The 23,665-nt window shown below is 44.2% G+C and overlaps 1 protein-coding gene across 1 annotated transcript in view; it reads left to right on the forward strand.

Moving 5' to 3' along the window:
* b4galnt4a (beta-1,4-N-acetyl-galactosaminyl transferase 4a) overlaps positions 1–23,665 on the forward strand; it is a gene marked incomplete in the record, with an annotated part of 125,044 nt that overhangs the window by 85,525 nt on the left and 15,854 nt on the right. Inside the window, 4 exon segments of the mRNA XM_062390761.1 lie at positions 3,241–3,336; positions 4,692–4,782; positions 5,982–6,082; positions 13,888–13,955. Coding sequence (XP_062246745.1) covers positions 3,241–3,336; positions 4,692–4,782; positions 5,982–6,082; positions 13,888–13,955 — 356 coding nt within the window.

Below are 23,665 nucleotides of genomic sequence, written 5' to 3' on the forward strand. Positions count from 1 at the left end.
AGACGGACCTCTCACACTGCAGCCACCTCCAAAATGCTGCCAATTAGACCGGAGTGCCCCCCCGGCAAAAAGCCGACTCCACAGCCCGAGGCCTCGGCTTCGGGGCTGCACAGGGATGTGTTTGTGTGAATAATTAGAGTCTTTGAAAGCCGACCTGCTTATTGCTGTTTGACAGGAGACGGGGGTGAGGAACGGGCCAGGCCGAAAATAAGAAAGGTGCACTTTTCAAAAACCCACAGGAAATCTATTAAAAGCTTTACTTAAGGCATGTTTACACAGGGCTTCTCTCGTCTGCTAAATCCCTCTAACCTTACCATGCCCTCCTCCTTTCTCTCGCTCGCTCTGCCACTCCCTTTTTAAACATCGGACGTTCTCATTCATCGCTTTGACTTCTACTTCCTCTTCTTTCCTCTTATCCGAGTCAGTTGATCCCACAAAATCCCCCCCCGTTTCTGTTTTTCTCTTGCTTTTCTGTACGAGGGCACATAAAGCGTGAAATATGGGCACATTAAAAAACATAGGAAATAAAATCACTGGTCCTACTGTTTTTCGACTGACGTGTTTGCACAACATAAATGTCTCATGGTTAATGCGTGAGCCGTAATTGCTGTGCCGCTGTCAGTGCGCGGGGCACTTAGTTGACCACAGCGAGCCGGGAGTGAGATGAAAAGGACCGCTCCGGGTCAGGCCATCTGTTGGAAGCCCCGGTGTGATCAGAAGGAGCATCACGCCCTCCGTCAACGTGTTCCTCCTCCGCCGGTCACAGAGTCACAGAGGTGTTTACTTTATGAAAGACCTTCCTGTCTCGGCCCTCTAACGCCTTCTGACGTCCATGTGGGTTTCTACCTCCTCCAAGGTTCCGCCCCTGTCCATTTGTTGGTTGGTTTGTTTGTCAGCAGAATAAAACTTAAAACTGCACATCAGATTTCTGTGCAACTTTGTGAAATGATGGGACATGGGGCTTAGATCCAGACAAAGGGGCGACTCTACGATTTTATTTGTTTTATTTGTTTGTCTATGCGAGTTGTGCAATTTGGTGCAGCCTGATTGGATGGAAGGGGACTGTTGGGCCTTGGCGGAGGGATGCTCTCTACTCAGTGCCATTTTGATTTCCTCTGCCAAGGATGTTATGTTGTCATCTGTGTTTGTTTGTCAGCCAGTGAGCAGGATTACGAAAAGAGAAACAGGCACTGAATGCAATATTAGAGAACCTGGCTGAAAGATGGGAAGCAAGCCAACAAAGAATGACGGGGATGGGGGGGGGGGGGCAGAGCAGGGATTTGTTCATTTTCTTTAACATTATGTTTTGACATTTTCACCAATTTCCCCAGGGAATTATTGATGGATCTTGATGAAAGTAGTCAGGCCTATTTAGGAGACATAAACCTATGAGTGTTTGAATGCTGGTGCAGTCTGATTGAATTAAAGGGGACTGTGGGGCCTCGGCGGAGGTCTGCACGCTGCCATTCTGTCAAAAGGTGACTCTCCCTCCGCGGATCAATCGATTCGACAGCTCACAACTGTCGACTGTTTAGCGAGCAGCTCCTCCATATACACTCTCACTTAATGAAATGGGGCCAGAGTGGTGCTGCCAGCTCTTTGATGCCACCAGGCTCCCTGACTGTGCCGTTTCATATTCATTTGGTGAGAGCCATGCTTTCCGCTCGACTTGTGTGTGATGCTCTAAATATCCGTGGCAGCGTTACAGTGGCGGCCTGCTGGGACTGCTTTCACGCATCAAAGGAGGGCATGTGCGCGTACAGTACGTGCAAGTATGTATTGTGGGTTGATCATCCAGTTTGAGAAATCAGAGCAATAACAGCTCATTAAATCACTGAGACAACCGCCCCGGGCTCGATGCAGAGCCGAACCATGAATGTGTCGAAATGAGAAACCGTGCACCAGCACCGAGTTGCAGCTCTTTCCCCTCTGTGATGTTGTGCAGAAATGTGATCGAGGTATGAAATTCACGTGTCAGCAGCATGTCGAAGAAATCACCGCTCCGTGCATGCCTCACTTTCTGTAGCCAAAATGTTTATGTGGCAGAGCTGACAAAAGTACACACGTTCTTTAGAGAGTAGAAGTACAGATGACTCAAGTAGATACATAACTAATGATACAACCTCTTCATTCAAGTAAAGGCATAAACAAGTACAGGCTCTAAAACGTTGTCTAAGTATTAAAGTAAAAAGTTTCCCTCTGAAGGCCACTGAGACTCATATCACTTCTATAAACATTAGATCAAAGACTATTTAACTTGGACCACTCTTACTTTAAATAAAACAAAATAAACTATTGACTAAAAACAGGGATTTAAGCAGGTAAAGATGTGTGAGCCTGACAATTTGTGTAGAATCTACTGAAAGCAGTATTCTTAATGTAAATAAGGGCTCGGAAGGAGAATGTTTAATTTCTCTGTTTCGTCATCATGAATGAATGATTCTTCACCTTCTTCCATGTTGTTGCTCCTTGGCACAGACACAAAACTCTTAAAATGTCTCAAAGTATTGAAGTCCAAAGTTTTCCTCTTAGTCCACTTCTACCATCTGTATTTAACTTACACCGCTCTTACTTTAAAGATTCAGTGTGTGGAATTTAGTGACATCTAGTGGTGAAGTTGCATGTTGCAGCTGAATACCCCTCAACTCACCTTCCTGAGCCTGTTTTGATGTGAGCAGTAGAGAGAACAGCAATTTGTGGTCAGAAGTTGTAAGTTGTCAGCAAAAGAAAATGTAAAAATGTTTATCTTTTTACATTTTGAATTGACCCCAACACTCTGCAGTGAAAACTTGACACACAAGTCATCTGGGACTCGTCTCCTCTTGTACATGAGCAGGCCGACGCGTGTGAGGAGACTGTACCCCGAGGCCGACTGGTCTCACCATCTGTCCTTGCTGTGTCCTGAGAGTTCCCTGAGTAATTCAGACAAATGTCAGACTATGGACAGGGCCCCTGAGCTCTGACAGACTGCTCCTGACATCCTGCGTTCAGACCCCCCCCCCCCCCCCATACTCATGGCGAACTCTCCTTCACCTTAAGGACAGAAACTCCACTCTACAGTCGTATTATTCACGGAGAACTATTTCCTCCTGCGTGAAAGATGTCATACTTTCTGCAACAGAATACATCGACTGAATCCAGGGCAAATGGAACTTTTGCAGGAGTTAATGCTTCTTATTTGAAAAGAAACTGACGCTGCTGCACACGCCTGATTCCTCTCCTCTGATTGTGTGTTGGCAGTTTAAGGGCCAGGCTAACCTGCACGTGTTCGAGGACTGGTGTGGATCCTCCATAGCTCAACTTCGAAAGAACCTGCACTTCCCCCTCTACCCTCATGTGAGTATTACAGAGCAGTGACCGACCTGGGATCTGTCAACACTAAATTCAATTGACTGTGTATTGACTGAGTTCCTCCTTGTAGTTATTGAGCTATATCCGTCTGGCTGTTTGTCCTCGCAGCGGCCGATCTAAAACAAGGACGTAGAGTTCCATCCAGCCCATCGTTTGTTCAGTTAGAATTGTTTACATTTCAGGAACTAGTAGATGACAGTATTCTGCAAACTCTGTACACAGCTCATCAGAAAACTTTGAGAACCAACATCCAGAAAAGATTGGAAAAAAAGAGAAAGCCATTATAACTTCAAATGAACAAAGATCTTAAAAAAAACTGAGATTCAGATTGATGGAACATTGCATTGTGGAGAAAATAATCAGTTTATGGAACAATCGCAACAAAGAGAACCAACGAATCGAAGACAAGCATTATATTTAATAAAACAATTAAAGCCTGAATGATGAGGAAATACAATGAAATGTGTTGATTACGCTTTGTCAGGTTAATCTTTTGTGAGCTTCTTTGAATGGTAGAAATAAATTGTAACTTAGGAACTAATGGAGGAGTGTGAGGGTCTGTGTGCAGCTATTTAGAAAAAAAGTATTTATTGAATTATTAGCTTTTTTATTAATATCCTATGAAGGAGGAGCAGATTACAAAAGATGATTCTTCTTTCTGCTCCTTTTCGTTGAAGATTTGAGATTTTGTATTTAAATGCTTTTGTTTGGTCCATCAATGAAATAAACTTTTAAATAGATGCATCCAGGACCAGTGAAGACCTAATATAGACTGTATATAATGATAAGAAGTGAGGCATCTTGATCGCCCCCTATTGGCTGGTGACAGTACAGGTCATAGATCCCGACTCCTCCATGATAGTGGATGGATATTTTGGCTTCTTTTCTGGATAGTTGGAGGAAGTGAAGATGCGTCATCCATCTTTACATACAGTCTATGGAAAGTTAGCTTAATAGTGGACGTACTATCATGAAGTGGTTGTGGTTGTCTGTCTGTTAGAAGGAGCCATGTTTTCCAGCTTATGTTCGAGCGGACAAACACACAATTTAATCAATTTTCCCCTGTTTGGTCTTGCATTTCTGGTTTTGACCTAAAAAGGGCAGTATTGCTTTTCACTCTGGCTCCATGCACACATCCACAAGTTTCCACAAGTCCCTCCTGTGCCTGGTTACGAGTGCTAAGCTATGAATGGACACTCGCTGTTTTGGGTTGTTTTACACAAATGGTAGGATTACCCTGATAGGATTACCTGACAGCAAACATTCTCTTTTATTTTGTATTGATGCAGCAACTGACGCTTGTTTTGATTGTTGACATTTGTTTCTGTTTCCTGCTGCAGACCCGAATCACAGTGAAGAAGCTGGCGGTGGCTCCTAGGTGGAAGAACTACGGCCTGAGAATATTTGGCTTCCTTCACCCTTACAGAGACGGTAACTAGCTCAATGTTAATAGCAACTATCTCCTCTGGGGCTGAGGGGGCCTCTGGAGCATAAGAGTAGATAATTTCCGTAGCCCTCTTATTCCAAACACTTCAGAGCCACTCATATAGTGGATATTCAGAAATTGTATTAGAACTGGATGCCGGGGATCTCACAGCTAAATCTCATTGCGGTACCCTCGAGACTTGTAGCTATGGGAACTGAAACGCTGTAGCACCCGAGTGCCCTCACACAAATTGCAGAGTATGAAGTTATAAATTAGATTAGTGTTCATTTCACTCTCATGTGGAGTGTTCACCGGTGGTAAGGCTCTTCTCAGCCGATGGCTCAAAGGTCATCTACCTCCAGGAATCTGACAAGTGCTTTACAAGTGACCTTCAACCCCCCCCCCCCCACTGCCCCAGACAACCTTTCAGGTGCTGCTCTAGATTGATCGAGGGTTGGATTACCTGATTTCATCGCAGACAACTAAACTAGTACTCAATGTGATCAGCTTTCATCAAGATCCATGAATTATTCCCTGAAGAATCATGAAACATTTTGAAAAGCAATTGCCACGTTTAAGGAAGTAAGAACTAAAATTCTTTCCCTGCCGGAGGTCATACTGCCGTCATTTATCCAGGGAGCTACTTGTACTATACACAGTACAAGTATATGTCTACTATATTCTGCACAATGCTGTTTCCTTCACCCCCAAATAATACTGATGTCCACTGCCTGAGTTTTTAGATCGATGACAAATAACTGCAAATTCACAGTTACTCAGTTTTCTCAGCAGTGACAGAAAGACACTCAGACAACAGCCTCTTAGGGGAAAGTAGCTTTATTCAGTTCCGACTATTAATAGTCCTGTTCGAAGGAATTGACAATTCTCAAGTATCCTGATTATCCACTTATGAAAATTGATTTGATTTAAGTGTCTACTCGTTGGCTTCCTGGGCTCCTTCCTGCTTCTGATTTGTTCATTTGCATTCACATAGTTTTCTCATTGATTGGGAATTCAGTCCCAGCAACACTTTCGATATCACCATATCAATCGCTGACCTCTGCCAGAAGTAGTCTGGGCAACACATTCCAGGTTCATTATTACAATTTATTCGATGAGGTCTCACATCATCTGATACTCATCTGTGATCATATGCATATATATCTGCTAACACGCACTTTGATCGTGTGTTTTGGCCCCGCAGGAGATTTCCAGTTCTCTGTATCGTCGGATGATAACTCGGAGCTGTGGCTGAGTCCTGATGAGAGCCCTCTCAATGCCAGACTGCTGGTCTATGTCGGGCAGGTAAGCGCTGTGCTGCACTTCTTTTATAACACCTGAACCGGAGGGAGGCACTTCACTGAAAAACAGCAAGGTCTCATCATTTTGAATGCTTTGTTATTCTCAGCAAAATCACTAAGTGCACATTTCTAACTCTGAATGCGTTCCCTGGTTTGAACCAGTGCTCAGCCCTTATAAACCCGTCTGTGTGGAATAGAGACACTTCAGAACTATTTGTTGTCATTAGTGAGTTCTCCTCAAACTACAAAATAATGTCACATTATTACAGATTTTGTACTTCAGGGCTTTTTATAAACAGTGTATGTTGCAGAGTGAAGTAAGAAAACGTTGCATCTGTGCTCCCTGGTTTCTCTGCAATGAAGATATTATAGTCAATGTTTTTCATAAAATGAAACTGAATTTGCTTTAATTTTTGCTGCCATTTGCTTGTCGGCTATTCACAATCTTCAGACCCAACGTCACGACTTTTCAAACTTAAATCTGTGTAATTCAGTTTGATTGAAGCGTTCATGCTACAAAACGAACACTGTGCTTTTACTTTGTAGAGAAATTGGCCAAAGAGTAAGTGATTCTCTGAATGTTGTTGTCACGATGGAGATCAGCACGGAACATTGAACAGTACAAATATCCAAATCACACCAAATTCATTACTGTACTTCCTTGGGCCATTGGCGACACACATGTAGAGTGTGAACCCGATAACATGAATGTTTTAAGAAATGCACTCCACATACAGACATACAGACAGACGTTTGTAAAGTAGGTAAGTTGGAATAAACCAAATCACCACCTGAATATTTTTAAACTCCTCACTGTTAAACTTAAAAAGGAAATACATTTGGTCTGACACTGTATATCTGTCTGGAATAATACTTCCACAGTACAAGATGTGCAAAGCAGTAAAAACCACATCTACTGCACAACATCGTGATTTATTATATAATATGATGTCCAGGCTGAGGATGAGTCATGGCTCTAATGGATTCCCTTCCTTTCATCCATGGACACGATGACAGATCGGATGTTGGGGGGGTATTATTTTATATATGTAACTATCAATTTAGTCATTAAGTCAAGAGCCATAATACATCTGCTCCTGGCCAACAGGAGCCTTTTCATTCCACCCGGAGCTCCAGCGTCCACCGGCTGGAAGGACGCTGAGCGATACGACCTTGTTCCTCTTTAGTAATCAGCCGCTCGACCTCGTGTCACCGTCCCGACACGCGCGCCATCACTCACCTCCAGCACGCGGCGGCTCAGAACACCAGCGACTCAAATCCTCCTGTAGAGCATCCTGTGAGAAATGGTTTTCCTTTCCCATCTATCCTGGAAGTCCCCCCCCCGCCCGCCATCGAATAACAGTCAAGGTGTTTCCGCCGCTGGCTTTACTAATGAAAGGTTTCTTGGTAGAGCCGTCTGAAAATATTTAAGGAATTTAAGAACCATATGAATGCTCGGGGTCCAGCAAAGGTCCAGCCCCGGAGCCATGTGTATTTCCAACAGGACGCGGGAGAGAAGTAACCAGGTTCCACACAGGGGCAGAGATTAATTAGCCGGTAGTGAATATTGATGTGACATTTAGCAGTGGAGAAATATCATTTAGGGAACGGCAGGGGAGCGAGTGCTATGGCCGGGGATCATTCATTCTGCCAGGGGCTGACAGACAGGGCCTCGCTGCCTCCTCTGTCTTCAGAGACAAATAAAACCTTGGGACTCCGTTCCTCATTATGTGATCCATCTGTCTGCGAAGAAGAAGTCTTACAAGACATTTTATTCCTTTTAAATACTGTTTACCACGTTTAAAATATCTTTCATATGCAGCGCAGCGTGTACTGGTGTCCTCGCATATCACAGGTTTCATGACTAAAACAGGTAAATCCATGCTAATCTGAAAAGAGGGCTTAATGCCAAGGCGGTTCAGCTCTTAAAAAGAGGTCAAAAACTTTTCTCTATTCTGTTTAAATCCTCATAATAACTCATAACTCTGAATAAAGAAGAGATAATAGCCTGTAGTTTTATGTTTAAATTAAAAGATTAGATTACTAATGAGGAAGTAACCACACTGTGCTGCAGTATCTCCACCTCCCAGTCTGAGCATCACAGCAGTAACTGGTGCTGAACTCAAACTGGCTCTGAAAAGTCTGTGTCTGTAGTTTCCAAATATACGGTTTTATATACAAATATAACAAATCCTGATAAAACAATCAAGCATAAAAGCCTTTATCTATTTAAGATAATCATTATGAATGTGGGTCTAAATGATGACATGACAGCATGGAGGGACCTGTGTAATGTAAGGAACATGGTGTAGGGATCTCTTCATGGCTCCAGGACGTTGGGAACTAGATTTTCTTCACATCCTGAACCATCGTTTCGCTCGGTCTAAAAGATGAATAGTTGTTTTCCTTGTCGAGGGGTCAAGGTCACTGTGACCTCACGTCTGTCCCACTCTTGCGAGCACAATGTCTCAGAAACGCCTTCCGGGGAGTTTCATCAGGCGCACACGTCCATTTGGAAGCGATGATGAGCTGATTAGAATTCCGTAGTCAAAGGTCAAAGGTCAACGACAGTGATATCACAATATTCTGCTCTAACACCCCTCGTCACAAGACAATGGTGACATCAGTATTTCTCAAATACATATACACAAAAAAAAAACACTCACACAGATACAACATAAAGACGGCTCTGTAATCCTGATTCCCACAACGTAGTACTTCTTGTATATCCATCCCTCACACACACACACACACCAGCTGGTCAGTGTGTGTATGAAGAGCAGCTTGTAATAAGACCACTCTCCCTGATCCCGCTGTGGAACATATTAACGTCCTCAGCGTCAGCGAGGATCAGCCATTGTCCGGCCTCAGCGCAGCGACGCACTTTTTGCCTGACAGCTAATCTGTAATGAGATTTCTCCTTTTCAATCAGAATGTCCAGACGGCTCCCGCTGAGCCTCCCCCCCGACTCCGTCTGATACCGAGAGCCTCGTGACGGGGCACATGTATGAGAGTGATCATAGGCCCTCGTGTATCATACGAGCTGTGATACCTCTTCTGTCTGCAGCCGCGGGGACGCAGACAGGAAACTGGATGAGAGAGATACAATCGATACCCGACCCCCGAATATGAGCAACAGCCGCTGCTCAGTTTCACACAGAGGAGACTTTGTCACTGTGCTGGAATCAGACGTTATTTCACAACCGGGGATAAGGTTGTTCCCGTCGCTTTGTTCCACAGTTTTTTTCCAGCGATTCTCGAGCTCTCGTCCCAAAAAGGCACAAAAGACAAAGAGCAGGTTCCTGCTGTTCTCGGGTTCCCGTGATATTGTGCTCGGTGGTTCCCGGTTACAGTGTCATGGCAAACTGTGACACATGAACTGAGCACAGCCGTCATTACTGTTAATCCTGCTTCCCCTGCTCTGACGTTTCAAGGCGTCTGCTGCTTTCTGTTGTTTGTCTGTAATAAATACCACAAAATTTCCGGTGGCAGCTTCATTAGCCCCCGTGCACAGCATTAGATGGTAACTCCTGTAGCAGCTGCATAGCCACCTCTTCATAACGGAGCTCTGACACCGATAGAAACAGACGTGAGGATAATTGTGACGGCCGACCGGCCTCGAACCCGTTTGAAGCATCTGCAAGCAGATTTAGTTTTAGCTGAGATGAATGGAATTAGAATCACCGTTCAGATTCCTGCACTTCATTCCAATGGGCGAATGAGCAACGTGAACATGGTCGCACTTAAAAGCAACAACTGTTCAAAACAACGGCTGGTGTTAAGACTCTGACTTCATTTCTCGTAGCACGTCTGTGTATGTTGTGTATTGTTATGTATATCTAGAAAGCTGTGAACAGACCAAGTGTGTGCGGTGTAATCTAACAGGCTCAAGGTCAAAGAATACAGCTCTCTGAAGTTAAAGCAAAGAGCGGCTGATTCTCTATTTAAAAGACAGGATAGGAGAAACTGAATTCATAGAAAAGGAAGTGATTCCTCCACGTCTCCCACTTTCCTTGACTCTTGTTTTGGGTTTCAATTTGTTACTGTCGTCCACTGGCAATCTGGAAATGAGTTTATCAAGTGTGTGTGTGTGTGTGTGTGTGTGTGTGTGTGTGTGTGTGTGTGTGTGTGTGTGTGTGTGTGTGTGTGTGTGTGTGTGTGTGTGTGTGTGTGTGTGTGTGTGTGTGTGTGTGTGTGTGTGTGTGTGTGTGTGTGTGTGTGTCAGAGTAAAGAAAAATGAGAGATGAGTTATAGTGGAGCAAGGTTACAATATTTCTGAATCTTCAGGTTCAGTGCATATAAGCAAAATATGCTGTGAGTGTGTGTGTGTTTGTGTGCGATACCTGTGCTAAATTTCAGTTGAAATAAAACTCACTTTTTCCTAATTACTAAAGTTGTGTCCCCAATTAGGATAAAGCTGGTTTTAGAGTCAGGCCAGAGTTTTGGGTTAGAGGAAGTCTCCAGGAAATGAATGCAAGTTTATGTAAAGTTTCCAAAGGTGACCTATGAAGCTGCTTGTGTGTGTGTGTGTGTGTGTGTGTGTGTGTGTGTGTGTGTGTGTGTGTGTGTGTGTGTGTGTGTGTGTGTGTGTGTGTGTGTGTGTGTGTGTGTGTGTGTGTGTGTGTGTGTGTGTGTGTGTGTGTGTGTGTGTGTGTGTGTGTGTGTGTGTGTGTGTGTGTGTGTGTGTGTGTGTGTGTGTTGCTCCCCATGACAACTTGGCCGCTTGCCCTTCTGATTTACCTCCTGCTTTACGAGGGGATGCTGCTCCCACCCAGTGACTCATCGTTCACTGGGACGTCATGTCTGGGTGTAGGGTGTGTACACACTGGACTCCCAGTCTGGGGAAGTGGTGTCAGACGTGTGTCTCTGTGTGTGTGTGTCATAGACTGATTTTTTGAAGGAGATTTGCTCTTTGACACACATGTTTTTGTCCTTTATAGAAAATCTACTTAATTTGAAATGTCAAATTAACATTTTTACCTCTTTTTTCTTTTAATTAACGACACACTCGAGTGTAATTTCACTTCACAGTGCATCATGTGACATATGCAATAAGTCGTTTGCATGACGCACAACCATTTGCACAAGTGGTGTCACACATATTATGCATCTTGATTGATTTTCGTGTCCTTTTGAATGAGAAAGTCAAGGTTTAAAGGTCACTCTAATTTCTCTGCTGAATAAAAGGCATCATTATTTTAAAAGGTATCCTTAACAATATGACATTTAGCTTCGTGTTCACTCTCAGAATAAACTTCTTTCTGCCGCAGCGTCATTTCTCTTCTGAATTCATATTTACTGTGGAAACAAATGAAATGATCTTGTTTATGCCTGCGCGCAGATTCCGTTTTACTTATTTAAAAAAAGAGAAGAGAGATTTGCTGTCTGGAGAGTCAGCAGCAGATAAGAGATGAATATATTTGCGATGCCGCCTGCTGCAGTGATCACTCTCTTTTTCATCTGCCGAACAACAGCCCTTTCAGGAAAAAAGCAATTCACTCACAGACAGAATATCAACATGTACGTTACAGCGAGACATTAGAGACATTTTCAAGGTTCTCATTTATATTCACTGCAAAAGTTTTTAAAAATCCGAGACTGTTTTGTTTTTTTTGCCCTTCTGCTTTGAACGATTTTAAAGTTCTGCTGCGGGTGCCTGCGTCATTCACCTGCGATTTGTCAAAGTTATTTAAGTTTCAGTGAAGGTGTTGAGAAACAAGCAGGACTTTGTAGGACGCAAGGTTTTTATTTTAATGATGATTCTTTTGAGGGAGACGAGCTGAAGTGAGAGTCAGACTCTCCTGTTGCACGTCAGGAGGAGCTGAACGGACTACAATGAAAAGTTAAAGCAGTCCAGGACTTAAATGAGACTCGAAGCCCCTTGAATATCGTTGCCTATGAATTAACCTCTGGGGGCAACGGCCAATGCTTTTGGGGATCACCATCACTGTTCACTTTTAACAGTCTGTTTTAGGTCCAGACACCATTTTGGCTAATCTATCAACAACTTTCTGCCTATGAATGCGTATCAAATTTAAAAGCCTCCAGCCGATGCCCCTTTTGCTCTCCAGGCAGACTGTTTACGTGCGGGCAACCAAACTCTGCTCAAACATCATCGGTCAAACTAGAAACAGAAACCAGATCCCTCCGGCCACTGAAGCTTGTCCCGCGCCGACAGATTCTACACATGAGCATTCAGAACAATTTGATATCCATAAATGTGAGTTAAGAACTTGTGGGTTTAATTTTTTGAAAGAAGTCGACTTTATGTCAAATATTTAGAATAGGAAAATTCCTTTCCGAAGTCAATACACATACTAAATGATTTGAAAGAAACATTTTCCTCTTAAGAGCCGACTCTGTTGAAATCAAACAGTGGGAGCTGGAGGAGCTACTTTTTTCTTTTTTAAATATTCCTTTCCAGTGATTTCACTCCATCCCTTTTTTCTCCTGTGCCGGAGGAGGGATGGATGTGAGGCCCGTTGTGCGCTGTGTGGACGGCTTCAGAGCGAAGGCACAGTAGCGCACATTGTGTCCCTCCTCCTGTCGAGCCAACTGCTTCACACAGACTCCAAAGGCTCCAGCGCTGCCAGGGACCCGGTGGAGTTTGGACGGACATTGCTGCGTGTTTTCCGAGTTGTCCCCCCCCCCTCGCTCTCTTCACATGCCAGCGAACATGCTCAGAGGTGCCGTTGTATTACGTGCCATTTCGTATGTGTGCGTGTGTTGTTATGCTGTAGGTGTGTGCTGCTGTGAAAACACACTGCGGTACCCAGAGTGAGGATCAGCAGCTATTTACAAGCTGAAAGACTCTTGTGATCTGTGGCTCCCACGCGCCTCCATGTCTTCTGACCAGCTTCAAACCGGGGACGCGCGGCCAACACAAACAATTAGGAGGCGAGCCCACTGTGATCTTAGCCGTGTTCTTTCATTATGGATCAGCGGCAGCAGGGGGCCTTAATTAGCCGCGTTGGCTTGCTGAGGAAATGAATGGGCACTGACTCGACCTGCGGGGCCGGGGCCGGAGGCCTCAGGGCTCCGGATGAGCCAGCTTCTCAGAGCGAGTGTTGGCAGGGAGTCGCTCTTTCTCGTTTACTGTCTGTTTGTGTCCATGAGCTCTCGTCTCGTGTGTGTCTCTCTGAACTTGTCTGGTTGCTTTGGGGAAGATGGCCTTGTCGCTCTCTGTAGCCTCATTTCCACTGGTTCGAAAAAAACCACTACCACCTGCTAACATCTGGCTCTTGTCTGCGATGGGAATTAGTTCAGTCGGCATTCACTTCCAGGTCAAATGCAGGAGACACTGGTTTTAATTAGCTGCGGCTCAGATCGGCAGTGATGGAGAATGACACCCAGGGGAATGAGCGGATTTCTTCTTCTTCTTCTTAATTTCTGCAGTCTGTTCAACGCTATGACACACGTTTAACATCTGGGAGTTGGCTGGTTAATAGCAATGAGCGTTTGTCGACTTACTGTTTCTTACATCTTGGGATCACGTGGGATCCACTCGTGCAAGAAAGGAGTTGATAGTCAAAAACCTGCGTACACCCTCTAACTGTGGTGTAAAAGAGGCGTGTCATCATAACCACGGGATCTTGCAGCATCCATTTCCAGCTGGTCGGTCCGTAAACCAGTGGACGCCCATAAATCGGAAAAACCGCTGCTTTTTTGCCCTCAAAAAATCGATTCTCAAATGTTTTAGTGCACCTGAACATTTCTCATCCTGTTTTTATCCCATGCTCTCTCCCCCACCCCTCTCTCTGTTTCTCTCACACCCTCTCTGATCCGTGCCTCTTGTCTTGTGTGTTGCAGCTGGGAACAGAGTGGACCGCTCCGGGCGAGTTCAGCAAGTTCAGGTCCCAGTCCTCCAAGTCCGTGCAGTAAGTACCCGTGACAAGTACACACATTTCTCAACGGGACAGTTATTTATTTCACTCTTGAGCAAGGTTTTTTTTTTTTTTTTTTTTTTTGGTACTTACTCTGCTGTGTCTGAAACGAGGCCTTATTAACATCTGAGTTGACAAGTACACAGCTCCAGAGCATCACGTACGACTCAGGTCTTAAAGCTGTAGCTGGTAATGCATCTCCATATTAAGTGGTTTTCTTATAGCAGCCTCTTTCATTACACAACAGCCTCAAAAAGCTTTTCCTGCTCACACGCAAAAAGGGAATTGATGGCTCCAGTGTTCAGGGACTCTCTTTTGTGTACTCTCACTTGAATGGGGAAGTGGTCTCCGACTTTTGGACCACGCTGAATGTACCAGTGATCACAAATAGATGGGCTCATCAGGTGTGGAGGATCTGAGCAGTTGTAAGGCCTCTCAGTCTCTAAACTCGGGTCCTGTCGGATTCAACACGTCTCTCCCTAATTGCTGGGAGCTGCTGCATGAAAGCAGCTTTTGATACGAGCACTGATCTGCAGCCAGTTTGCTTGTGAAGTCATTGTTAAGTCTATGTGATTATGCAGCAGGAGACGGGATCTTAAGTGCAGAGTGCTGCCTTAAATTGTTCCCACACACACACACACACACACACACACACACACACACACACACACACACACACACACACGCACACACACACGCATACAAACGCACATACACACACACGTATTTTTGCTGAAGAATATTTTAGCATCTCTAAACGATACAAATGTGATAATGAACACACACAACAATGAAAAAGAAAAACAGGTTTTGCAGTTAAACCATTTTCAAAGTGAGATATTACTCTTGTTTACTTATCGCACATAGACTTTATATAAAGATAAGAAAGCTCCCTAAAAGTGAGCCACCTGGTGGCTGGCTGCAGTATAACTAATACATCCCGCCCGCTCCATGTTATTTGAAGGGGCATGGACCCAAATAAAAAAACAAGCTGCAAATTAAGTGTTTATTTTCCTGTTAAGTTTGGTTGTTATTATCTATTTGATGTTCTGATTGCCGGGCGATCGATGGGCCCTCGCTCCAAAGATGGCGGCGGTCACACCCGGGGGAGTTAAGCTTCCTCTGTTAATAGTTGGAGGACGTGGAGACAGGTGTTGTTGTGTGTGAAGGTTTCATCATAAATGTTTGTGCATCGTTACGTGTCAGTTTCAGAAGGTTTGAACCACCAGGAAATCCTCGCTGCTCATTAAAAACCACACATCTGCTGCACATCCTGCCACAGACACACACACACACACACACACACACACACACACACACACAAACACACACTTTATATAATGAATAAACATTTGTGAATGACATAAGGGGGTTGAATACAGGCCAGGACCTATTGGCGTGTGTTTGTCAGAGCACAGGATTAACAGGGTCTGGTTGGCACAGCAGGCAGAGCCGACTTCAAGGGAGCGCAGAGAGACGACAAAAGATGAAGACGAAGGAGGAGGAGGAGGATGAAAGTTTCTTTTCTTCAATTCTCTCTTCCTGTCTGACAGGCATCTGGCGTTCTCCGACAATAACAAGACAACAATAGCACAACCAGGCGCTGGATATGGCAGGGAACATTAAAAAGGTTCCGTGTGGCGGAGGGCGTTGTGACGATGCATGTTTCGTGAACTGTTACAGCTTCTTTTAGTTTGTATGGTTGTGTGTTCACAAGTTATGTGATCGCACAGAAACTCTTTTCTCCACCTGTTGCAGGCTTAAAGTCATAAATCGGCCAACTCAAGGGAAGCTGCTGCAGAGAACATGTTTTTTTCTGTATGCTCTCTGTCCCACTGCGATCTGAAACAACAGCGATATCAAGTTACGCTCACGTGAAGTGTCCACCTTGAACTGTGAAGTGATTCACGATCCCGCTGCCAGGTCGGGAAATGCGGTGCCACAGAGATGAAACAGGTCGGGGGAGGGACCTGGTGGAGTTTACAGGAGGCGAAAGAGGCTAATGACTGTCAACTTTCTTTTCCTTTTTTTTTTTTACAGCTACACATTATCACAGGCTTTGGGGCGAATCCGTCACAGACTGCATGAAAGTCGAGTTTCAGATAATTAGGTGAAACCGGGTTTGATGTTTCTGTGCGTGCGTTGGAGAATTCACATTTCGTGTGCCTATAAGCACATGCCTCCGTGAATTAACGTGCATGTGTTTGTTAAGCACCGTGCCTCTTGAAACTCCGCTCTGCATCTAATGACTCTGTTGAAACATCCCAATGCGAAGGCACTTTATGTCTTTTTTGTTTTTTCCCTCACGCACAATCACACCCAACCTGTTCTTGGTGGAGCCGCCGCGCTCCTGAGCGTGGCAAATTGCGTGTGCAGCAGGATTAATCGTCATGCATTCGTAAAATTCTATTCTTCAAATGAGCCGGGATGGATTCGAAATGAGCAAATTAGCAGCGCGGAACAGAGCATTATATCATTTTTGTAAGAAAAAAAAAAATGATGATAATACATCAGAGCGCGTGTGAAGCAATAATAATCAGTCATTAGACAGATTTCATCACCTGATAATTTGAAACATTTGTAAAGCCTGTTAGAATAAAGAAATAACTTAGCAAAGTGAAATGAACTCGGTAATGCTGAGATATTACGCTCGGTTTTCAAGATGGAAAGCAACTGGGAAAATGATCAGCCATTGCACACGAGGCTGCGGCCCTCGGTGGCGTGATCCACTTGTGCAATTTGTTTTTGGAGCATAAGTTCAGGGCCATTGGAGCCTATTTACAGACTCCGTTCTACCACAGTTACACTCAGAGCCTTGATCAAAGCGGCAGTTTAAAACAGCTCTCACAGTTAATGTGCAACCGTTTCCACATTTGATCGTACTGGGCCGGGAACAGGATGAAATGGGACGGAGCCAAAGCAAAATGGAGTTTGTAAACGACTGGGGTCGAATGGCGCCGAGCAGAACAGAGAGCAGCCCAGAGAAATGTAATTGAACATATAGGAGAGCAGAGAGAAACACAACAGACACTCCCACTCGAGCTGGGTCTGTTTATTGCACTCTTTCTTCTCTTCTTCACGCTTTTGGACTGTGGTTATTTTTACACCGCGGTTCATCGGGGCTGACTGTAGCGGAGCTGAGTGAACAGTGACTAATGGCTTCTGCAGGGCTGAATCTTATTGTCAGGGAGTGATGGAGTTCACTTGAAACACGTCACTTATCGGTTGGAGGTTTGACGCGATACAATCAAAGGCTATTGTAGCCAGCCAACACAACCGTGCACGTTCACGCCCGCACAGTCCCACATATAGGGCACATACAGTCAAACAGGCTTGTTTGAACAGGAAGGAGCAGAGTGCATACAGTAAATGCTGCGGGGGGGGGGGATCTGGGAATCCTCGCTCAGAAAAACAGCAACAAACAATAACAAAGTTGTTCCATTTCTACAAATCTGAACTCTTAGTTAGAAACCAGGTCAAACACAGACTACAGACAATATATAGAAACTAGAATGGCAGTCGGAGGAGCACATGCGTGGACCTGCACAACACGTCTCCTTAGGAAGCCACACTTGAATTCACTAGACCCAGATTTCTATTTGGATCTGCACCAAAAAATATATATATATATTAGCAAGATACATGATCTTTTTTCGGGGGTGTTTTGAAAAGTTTGCTAAAATGTGGGAAAATGTTTAAGGGAGTTCTGCACCACAATCGAACGTGGTCCTTCCTCTACACATACTGCATCTTTCCACCAATGTTCCTGCTGATACGACCTGTAGATATTTGTTGTAATCTGCTAAATACCAGACAAACACACAATGAGCAAAACTCCTTGTCGGAGGGAACATTGTGTTGCTCAGGAGAGAGAGTCCACTAACCAGAAGGTCGGTGATACAATCCCAAGGACTCTATGTGTCCTCGGGCCAGATACTTACTCCGAATTGCTCCTGATGGCTGTGCCGGCCGTGGAAGTGTACGAGTATGTGTGTGTAAATAGAAAACTGAGTGGTGTGTGTGTGAATGGGAGAATGAGACTTGTACTCTACTGTTTGAGTGCTATAGAAACACATCCATTTAACAATTGGATAATTAAAGCCTGGTTAATCTGTTTGAGGATTGCTATTCTCAATAATTACCAGACCATTTTCCAATTCTACCAAATGCAAAGAAGTGTGAACTATAGGGATGAGTGAAAAGGCTTCTTGGAAAGGATTAATGGGAGCTACGTTCACAGCACCTGTCTAGTTCTAACGTTGTATCCGACTGATTAATCATAACTTCAAAAGCTGATTATTTTAACCTTCATTAGCTAAAACTGTCGTGTAGAGTTTAACCTGATCTGAACTCATTTGGAATGCACAGCTCCGACGGGGACGTTTGCTCCTCCGGACCGAAAAGGCTCCGTCTCAGACCCGACGGTGAAATCACCCTTCAGAGTGAACTGGCTCCTCTCGTTCGCCCCGTGTGAGAGAATGAGCCAATAATCCTGATAATGAAAGCACAGCACAGAGCAGAGGGATGAGAAGAGAGAGAGAGAGATCATTACCTGGAGCGAAGCCTCTTCAAATAATTCGATCGCGAGTCCGACTAGAAAGAGAAACTAAAGCAAAGCAGTCTGTGGCTTTAGAGAAGTCATTTTGTACCGACTGAACTTCTGACTGTTAAACTCAAACACTTTAGTTCTGTGAGTGAGAAGCTCTGGCGGCCCCGATCGATCGGGGACACGCGTTGGACTGAGACAACTCGTAGGCTGGACCAGTAATGTTTGACTTTCGCTACGTGTTTCTTCATTGATAAAGTCTGCTCCGGTATATCACATGATCGCTGGGACACAAAAATTCGGTATCAAACCATGACTTTACTCCCCAGATTGAATAATTTGCTCCACTTGCTCCTCTGCTGACACAGCAAACCCCCTTTCGTCTACTCCCATCAGTCCTTGGCCATAATAGCCGTTATATTTTATGACTGGATATAAAACTGTGAAAGGTGTGAAAAGGCCAAAGATTGAAACAAGTTATGCTTTGCTTCAAATGCTTATTCCTCTCGACCACTGGGGCGCAGCTTTGTTGCTGTGACGTGTGACGTGTCAGGTCCTAGGTGGCAGTTTAGAGGATGAGATGGACGGGAGGGTTGGAACCGTGCAGCTGTTAGGGAAACAACCTGGCTCCGACCACCTGGAGGTAATGACTCACACTGTTTAGTGTGTGGGAGTGTGAGTCTGAGTGAGTGAGTGGAGATTCTGAAAAGCTGAGGCTCAAGACTATTTGTCTCTTTTGCCTTCTCAGCTTTCTCCAGCCTCAGCTTCTTTCTTTCAGTTCTTAGTGGCTCCATCTCATTAAAACTCTAAGTCTATAGTTAGTAAACATAACATCAAATGGAATGTGGTTGGAAGCATCAACACAATATTGTGTAGCACCAGAGGCTTGCTTGTATCTGGCCCAGTCATAACAGTTATATAATAAACACAACGACAGACAGAGTCAAAGATGAACCATGATTGATTAGCTAATTGTCCAATCAACTAACTTGATCACCAGCTTAATGCAAGGGCTGCTACTGTTGCTATTTCCTTTTTTAATTCACAGTAAATGAAAAACCCTGGAGCTGTGGAGAGGAGACGGTTTTGTTCCTGTCCCTGTCCTTCAGTTTGTTTGACAGCAGGATTTTGCCAAAAACTACAAAACTCACTTTCTCAAAACTGGATGGAAGGATGGACAATGGAACTGGGAACTGATATATTTACAAGTTTGTGTTATTTGATGTGGATTCAAAGAGAAATCCAGATCTTGTGGGTTTAGATGTGGTTCCATAAGGGGGCTGCCGGGCCTTGATGGAGGTTTGTGCTCTACTGCGAATCATTAGTTCACAATGAAAGTTAATGTGAGTCATCGCCCCCCCCCTCCCCCCCCTCCTTACAAAAGGCTACAGCCTATTTGTGCATGTAAAAATAAACCTTTGAACATTCAAACAAAGTAAAGAAAGTAAGAAACACCGGAAAGTTACTTGTTTCTGAAGCTCCTAGAATCGGTTGACGTGACTTTCAAAATAAAACCCTGTGTCAGTTTAAAAGAGGCAGTCTTAACTTTGTTTTGTCTCCGCCTCCTCTGATACCTGTGAAGTGATCGTTTGTCAGTGTGCCGTCACACAGCAGCTTGATAAGTGACAGTGAGATAGTCAGAGGAGGAACCCAGATAACCCCGTCAACACTATCTCCCCTCGCTGACACAGCTACCACAGCCCCGGGCGTTGGAGACAACACCGGGGAGATTGACATTTGCTCAAATTCTAAGAACCGACACGGCTCCGAGTTGCATCCGGCGCTAGCCTGACGTCTGACAACGCGCCTGACGTCAAGTGTTTCGGTCTTTAGAGCTGCTCAGGCTGCGATGTGACTCACAGGCGGATGGAGATTAGAGGAAATGTTGTTGCAGAGATATTGGGAACTAACGAGCGCCGGCGGATTCTCATCGGCAATGGCGAGGGCGAGGTTCAAGAAAACCAAATGGCATAAGGAAGAAGCGGAAGTCAGTTAAACGACCTCTGTGTTTCTTCAGTTTCAACATTACCCTGCATGCGCCTTCTGTGGAGCAGTTTCCAATCATGAGGGTCTGATGTGTCAAGATTTCCCCTTTCTGGTGTAATGGCTAAAATTGAAAATGGCTGCTTCAGACCCTGCGTGGCGTGATGAGGTGGAAAGGTGGACACTGTTTCCAAGGTTATCGACGATGCCTCCGCTGGCATTTTGCCGGAGCCACTTTCCGCTTCCACAAACTGCAGAAAATGACATTTACCCTCAATCTGTCGGCAGAAACGTGGCCGCTGATGTGTTTTCTTGTTTATGTCTCCTCGCTTTTTAAATTGTCTTTTCCCCTCCTCTATTAACTTTTCCCTTTCATCTCCGCCGCCTATTGTGCTACTTCTTACACACACTGCAAACACCCCAGCTAGTTTTCCACTGACTTAACAGAAAAACTCCAGACGCCATTAATAGTTGGTGTAGGGGAGATTTGACTGAGCCTTTCCCAGCAACAATGAGGGAAACCTATTGAAGAATGACCAGTTATTTCACTGGGAGATCTCTTGAGTATCTATAATTGAATCACTTAAGTGCCGCTGGCTATCATCCGGCGAGGAGGCTCGAAACGTTTCCAGAGACTACTTGTACCCGTGACATCACAGGAATACCGAAGGAGCAAATGGACGAACTGAATGTTGCACCTGCACCGTCTCATCATATCTACACTATGTGTTCACTTGCATGTGTGTGTGTGTGTGTGTCTTTGTGCGTTTCTAATCTTGTTCGACTGTAAATACCAACCTTAATGCTAATCTCTCCTCACTCAAGGTAATTGGTTGATTCACCGCAGCAGCTGAATTAGAATGAAGCTTTTCGCCGGGAAGTTGCAATGACTCCTCTGTCCCACTTTCTTCCCTTCAGGCCTTTACTCCGCCATCTGTTTCTATGAGTGATGACAGCCTGCTGAGACACAAATCTATGTTTGTGTGCGCTTGTGTGTGTGTGAGGAAGAGTTCATGCATGTGTGTGGGGGCTAATATTTAATCAGAGGGTCTTTGGGGTGTTGATGCACATTTCCCCGGCTGTCAGACACAGTGGTAGCGGACACTTGACTGGCAGTAATGCATTAGTATTACTGCCGAAACTCTAACGGGGGGATGCTTCTGGCCAAATGTGATTGGAGACAGTAATGATGACGGAGGGTCGGCTCAGTCTGAGGAAAACACAGGAGTTTCAGTCTGAGCATCTGCAGATATTCAAGGTGGTTGGAAAGTGACCTGTTCATTATCCAGGATGTAGACACGTCCTGGAAACATAAAGACTATTTCCTGGTTCAAAGAGTCAAAGAACTAAATTTGAGCAGAGCAGGGTTAAAAGATTAGTATAGAAAATAGTATTTTAAATTATTAAAATCTGTTTAGCAATTCTTCACTAAAAAGTCTAAAAACAACTACAAATACTTTGTTTACCCAGACAAGTCCCAGATTTTATTATTTATTTAGCTTTCCTCGTCTCTGCTTTAACTTCTGGGGCAAATGACAAAGGCAAAAAACACTGTTAGCCTGTTAGCTAGTTAGCCTCCCGTCTGATTTTACATTCCACGGTTTGTTTTGGTCGCTCATAATTCATTTAGGTTTTGCTGCAAGACATGAATAAAACTTTGATATTATTTCCTCATCCGTGAACCTGGTTCGCGCCTGAGTCACGTCAGGTAGATTTCCATCAGGACTGGCGATGAAGACAACAACTCCCATGATCCCACCCTGCTTCACCATCAAACTTTTGTTATTGTTCTGATTGAGGAATCCTCAGTGGCCGAAGATATTTTACATTTATCGATCAAAACCAACTATCATTAAAAGTAAGTTCCACCTGCGGTAGGTTATTTGTCAAATGGTCCAACAGCTAAAATCCCCAAACACCCCCGACAATGGAATTGGTTGATTTATGCAGTATTGATCGAGACCATTGATAAAAAAAAAACTGTCTCGAATTTCTTTCAAAAGAATATATTATATGATAGCTTTTATACTATGCATTTGGTGCATCAGTAAGAGTTTGCGGCCCCGTTGCTGTACTTTTATATATAATAGTTGTATTTGCTCAAAATAAGACGCAGCTCCCGTGGGAACTTTCCAGCAAAGTCGTGTCTCATTGATGTTTTTTAATAGGTTTTTGACAATGGAAGTCTGAGAGGAATAAAAATACATCAGGCTTTGGCAGCACAGACGATAACTTGTTGGATGAGTTCATGTTTTGGTTTCTTCTCTCCGAATCCGTTGGCACAGAAAAAAAGATACAGAATATGGTCTGGCTCATTCTTCATCATTTTATTTTCTTGGCTAATTATGGATGGATGGATACAAAGATGGATGGAACGATATATAGATAGATAGATAGATAGATAGATAGATAGATAGATAGATAGATGGATAGATGAATTGATGATCTACTTTATTAATCCCAATTTAGTCAATGATTGTCAAGGGCATGTCGAGGGCATTAGACATAGAGCGAAGCAATAAAACAGATAGGATAAATTTAAGTAACTCCAAATAGAATGTGATAAACATAATATTTAAGCTCATGTAGTATTGTTTGACCTTGAGCCAATGTGACCATTGTATTTCGACTTTGTTCTGTTGTGTCAGTGCAGCACAAATACACAACCCCCAGGAGAGCAAGGCTTTGAAAGATGCTATAAATAAATGTTTTTCCTCGACATGTCCAGGCATCCAGGCCACGAAGAGAGTGTTAGGAGTGTTAACACCAAAGTAAAGTGAGAGAAAAAGATGATGTTGATATATTGCTGTGTCGCTTCATCGGATAATTACATATGAGGGAAATAGTAGACAGAGGGAGAGGAGACATTGTGAGAAGTGTCGAGAGAGAGAGAGAGATGAGAGAGAGAGCGAGGGGACAGGAGAAGAGAGGGATGACGAGCAGGGGATAAAGGAGAGAGGTGGGAGATGAAGCAGAGGGGGGAGATGGAAGAAAGAGGATTTATTGAGGCTGCAGGGAAGAGCAGCGTGATAGCTCTCTGATGGATTAGTGGAATGCATGAGAAGTGGAGTTTGAGAGAGCGAGAGAGAGACAGCGCTGGGAGGAGAGTGAAGTTGGTGCATCTCCTTGGGGCAGCTCTAAACACTGCTATCATTAATGTAATTTAGACGAGGGC

The sequence above is a fragment of the Platichthys flesus genome, chromosome 6 (assembly GCF_949316205.1).
Source record: "Platichthys flesus chromosome 6, fPlaFle2.1, whole genome shotgun sequence".
NCBI lineage: Eukaryota > Metazoa > Chordata > Actinopteri > Pleuronectiformes > Pleuronectidae > Platichthys > Platichthys flesus.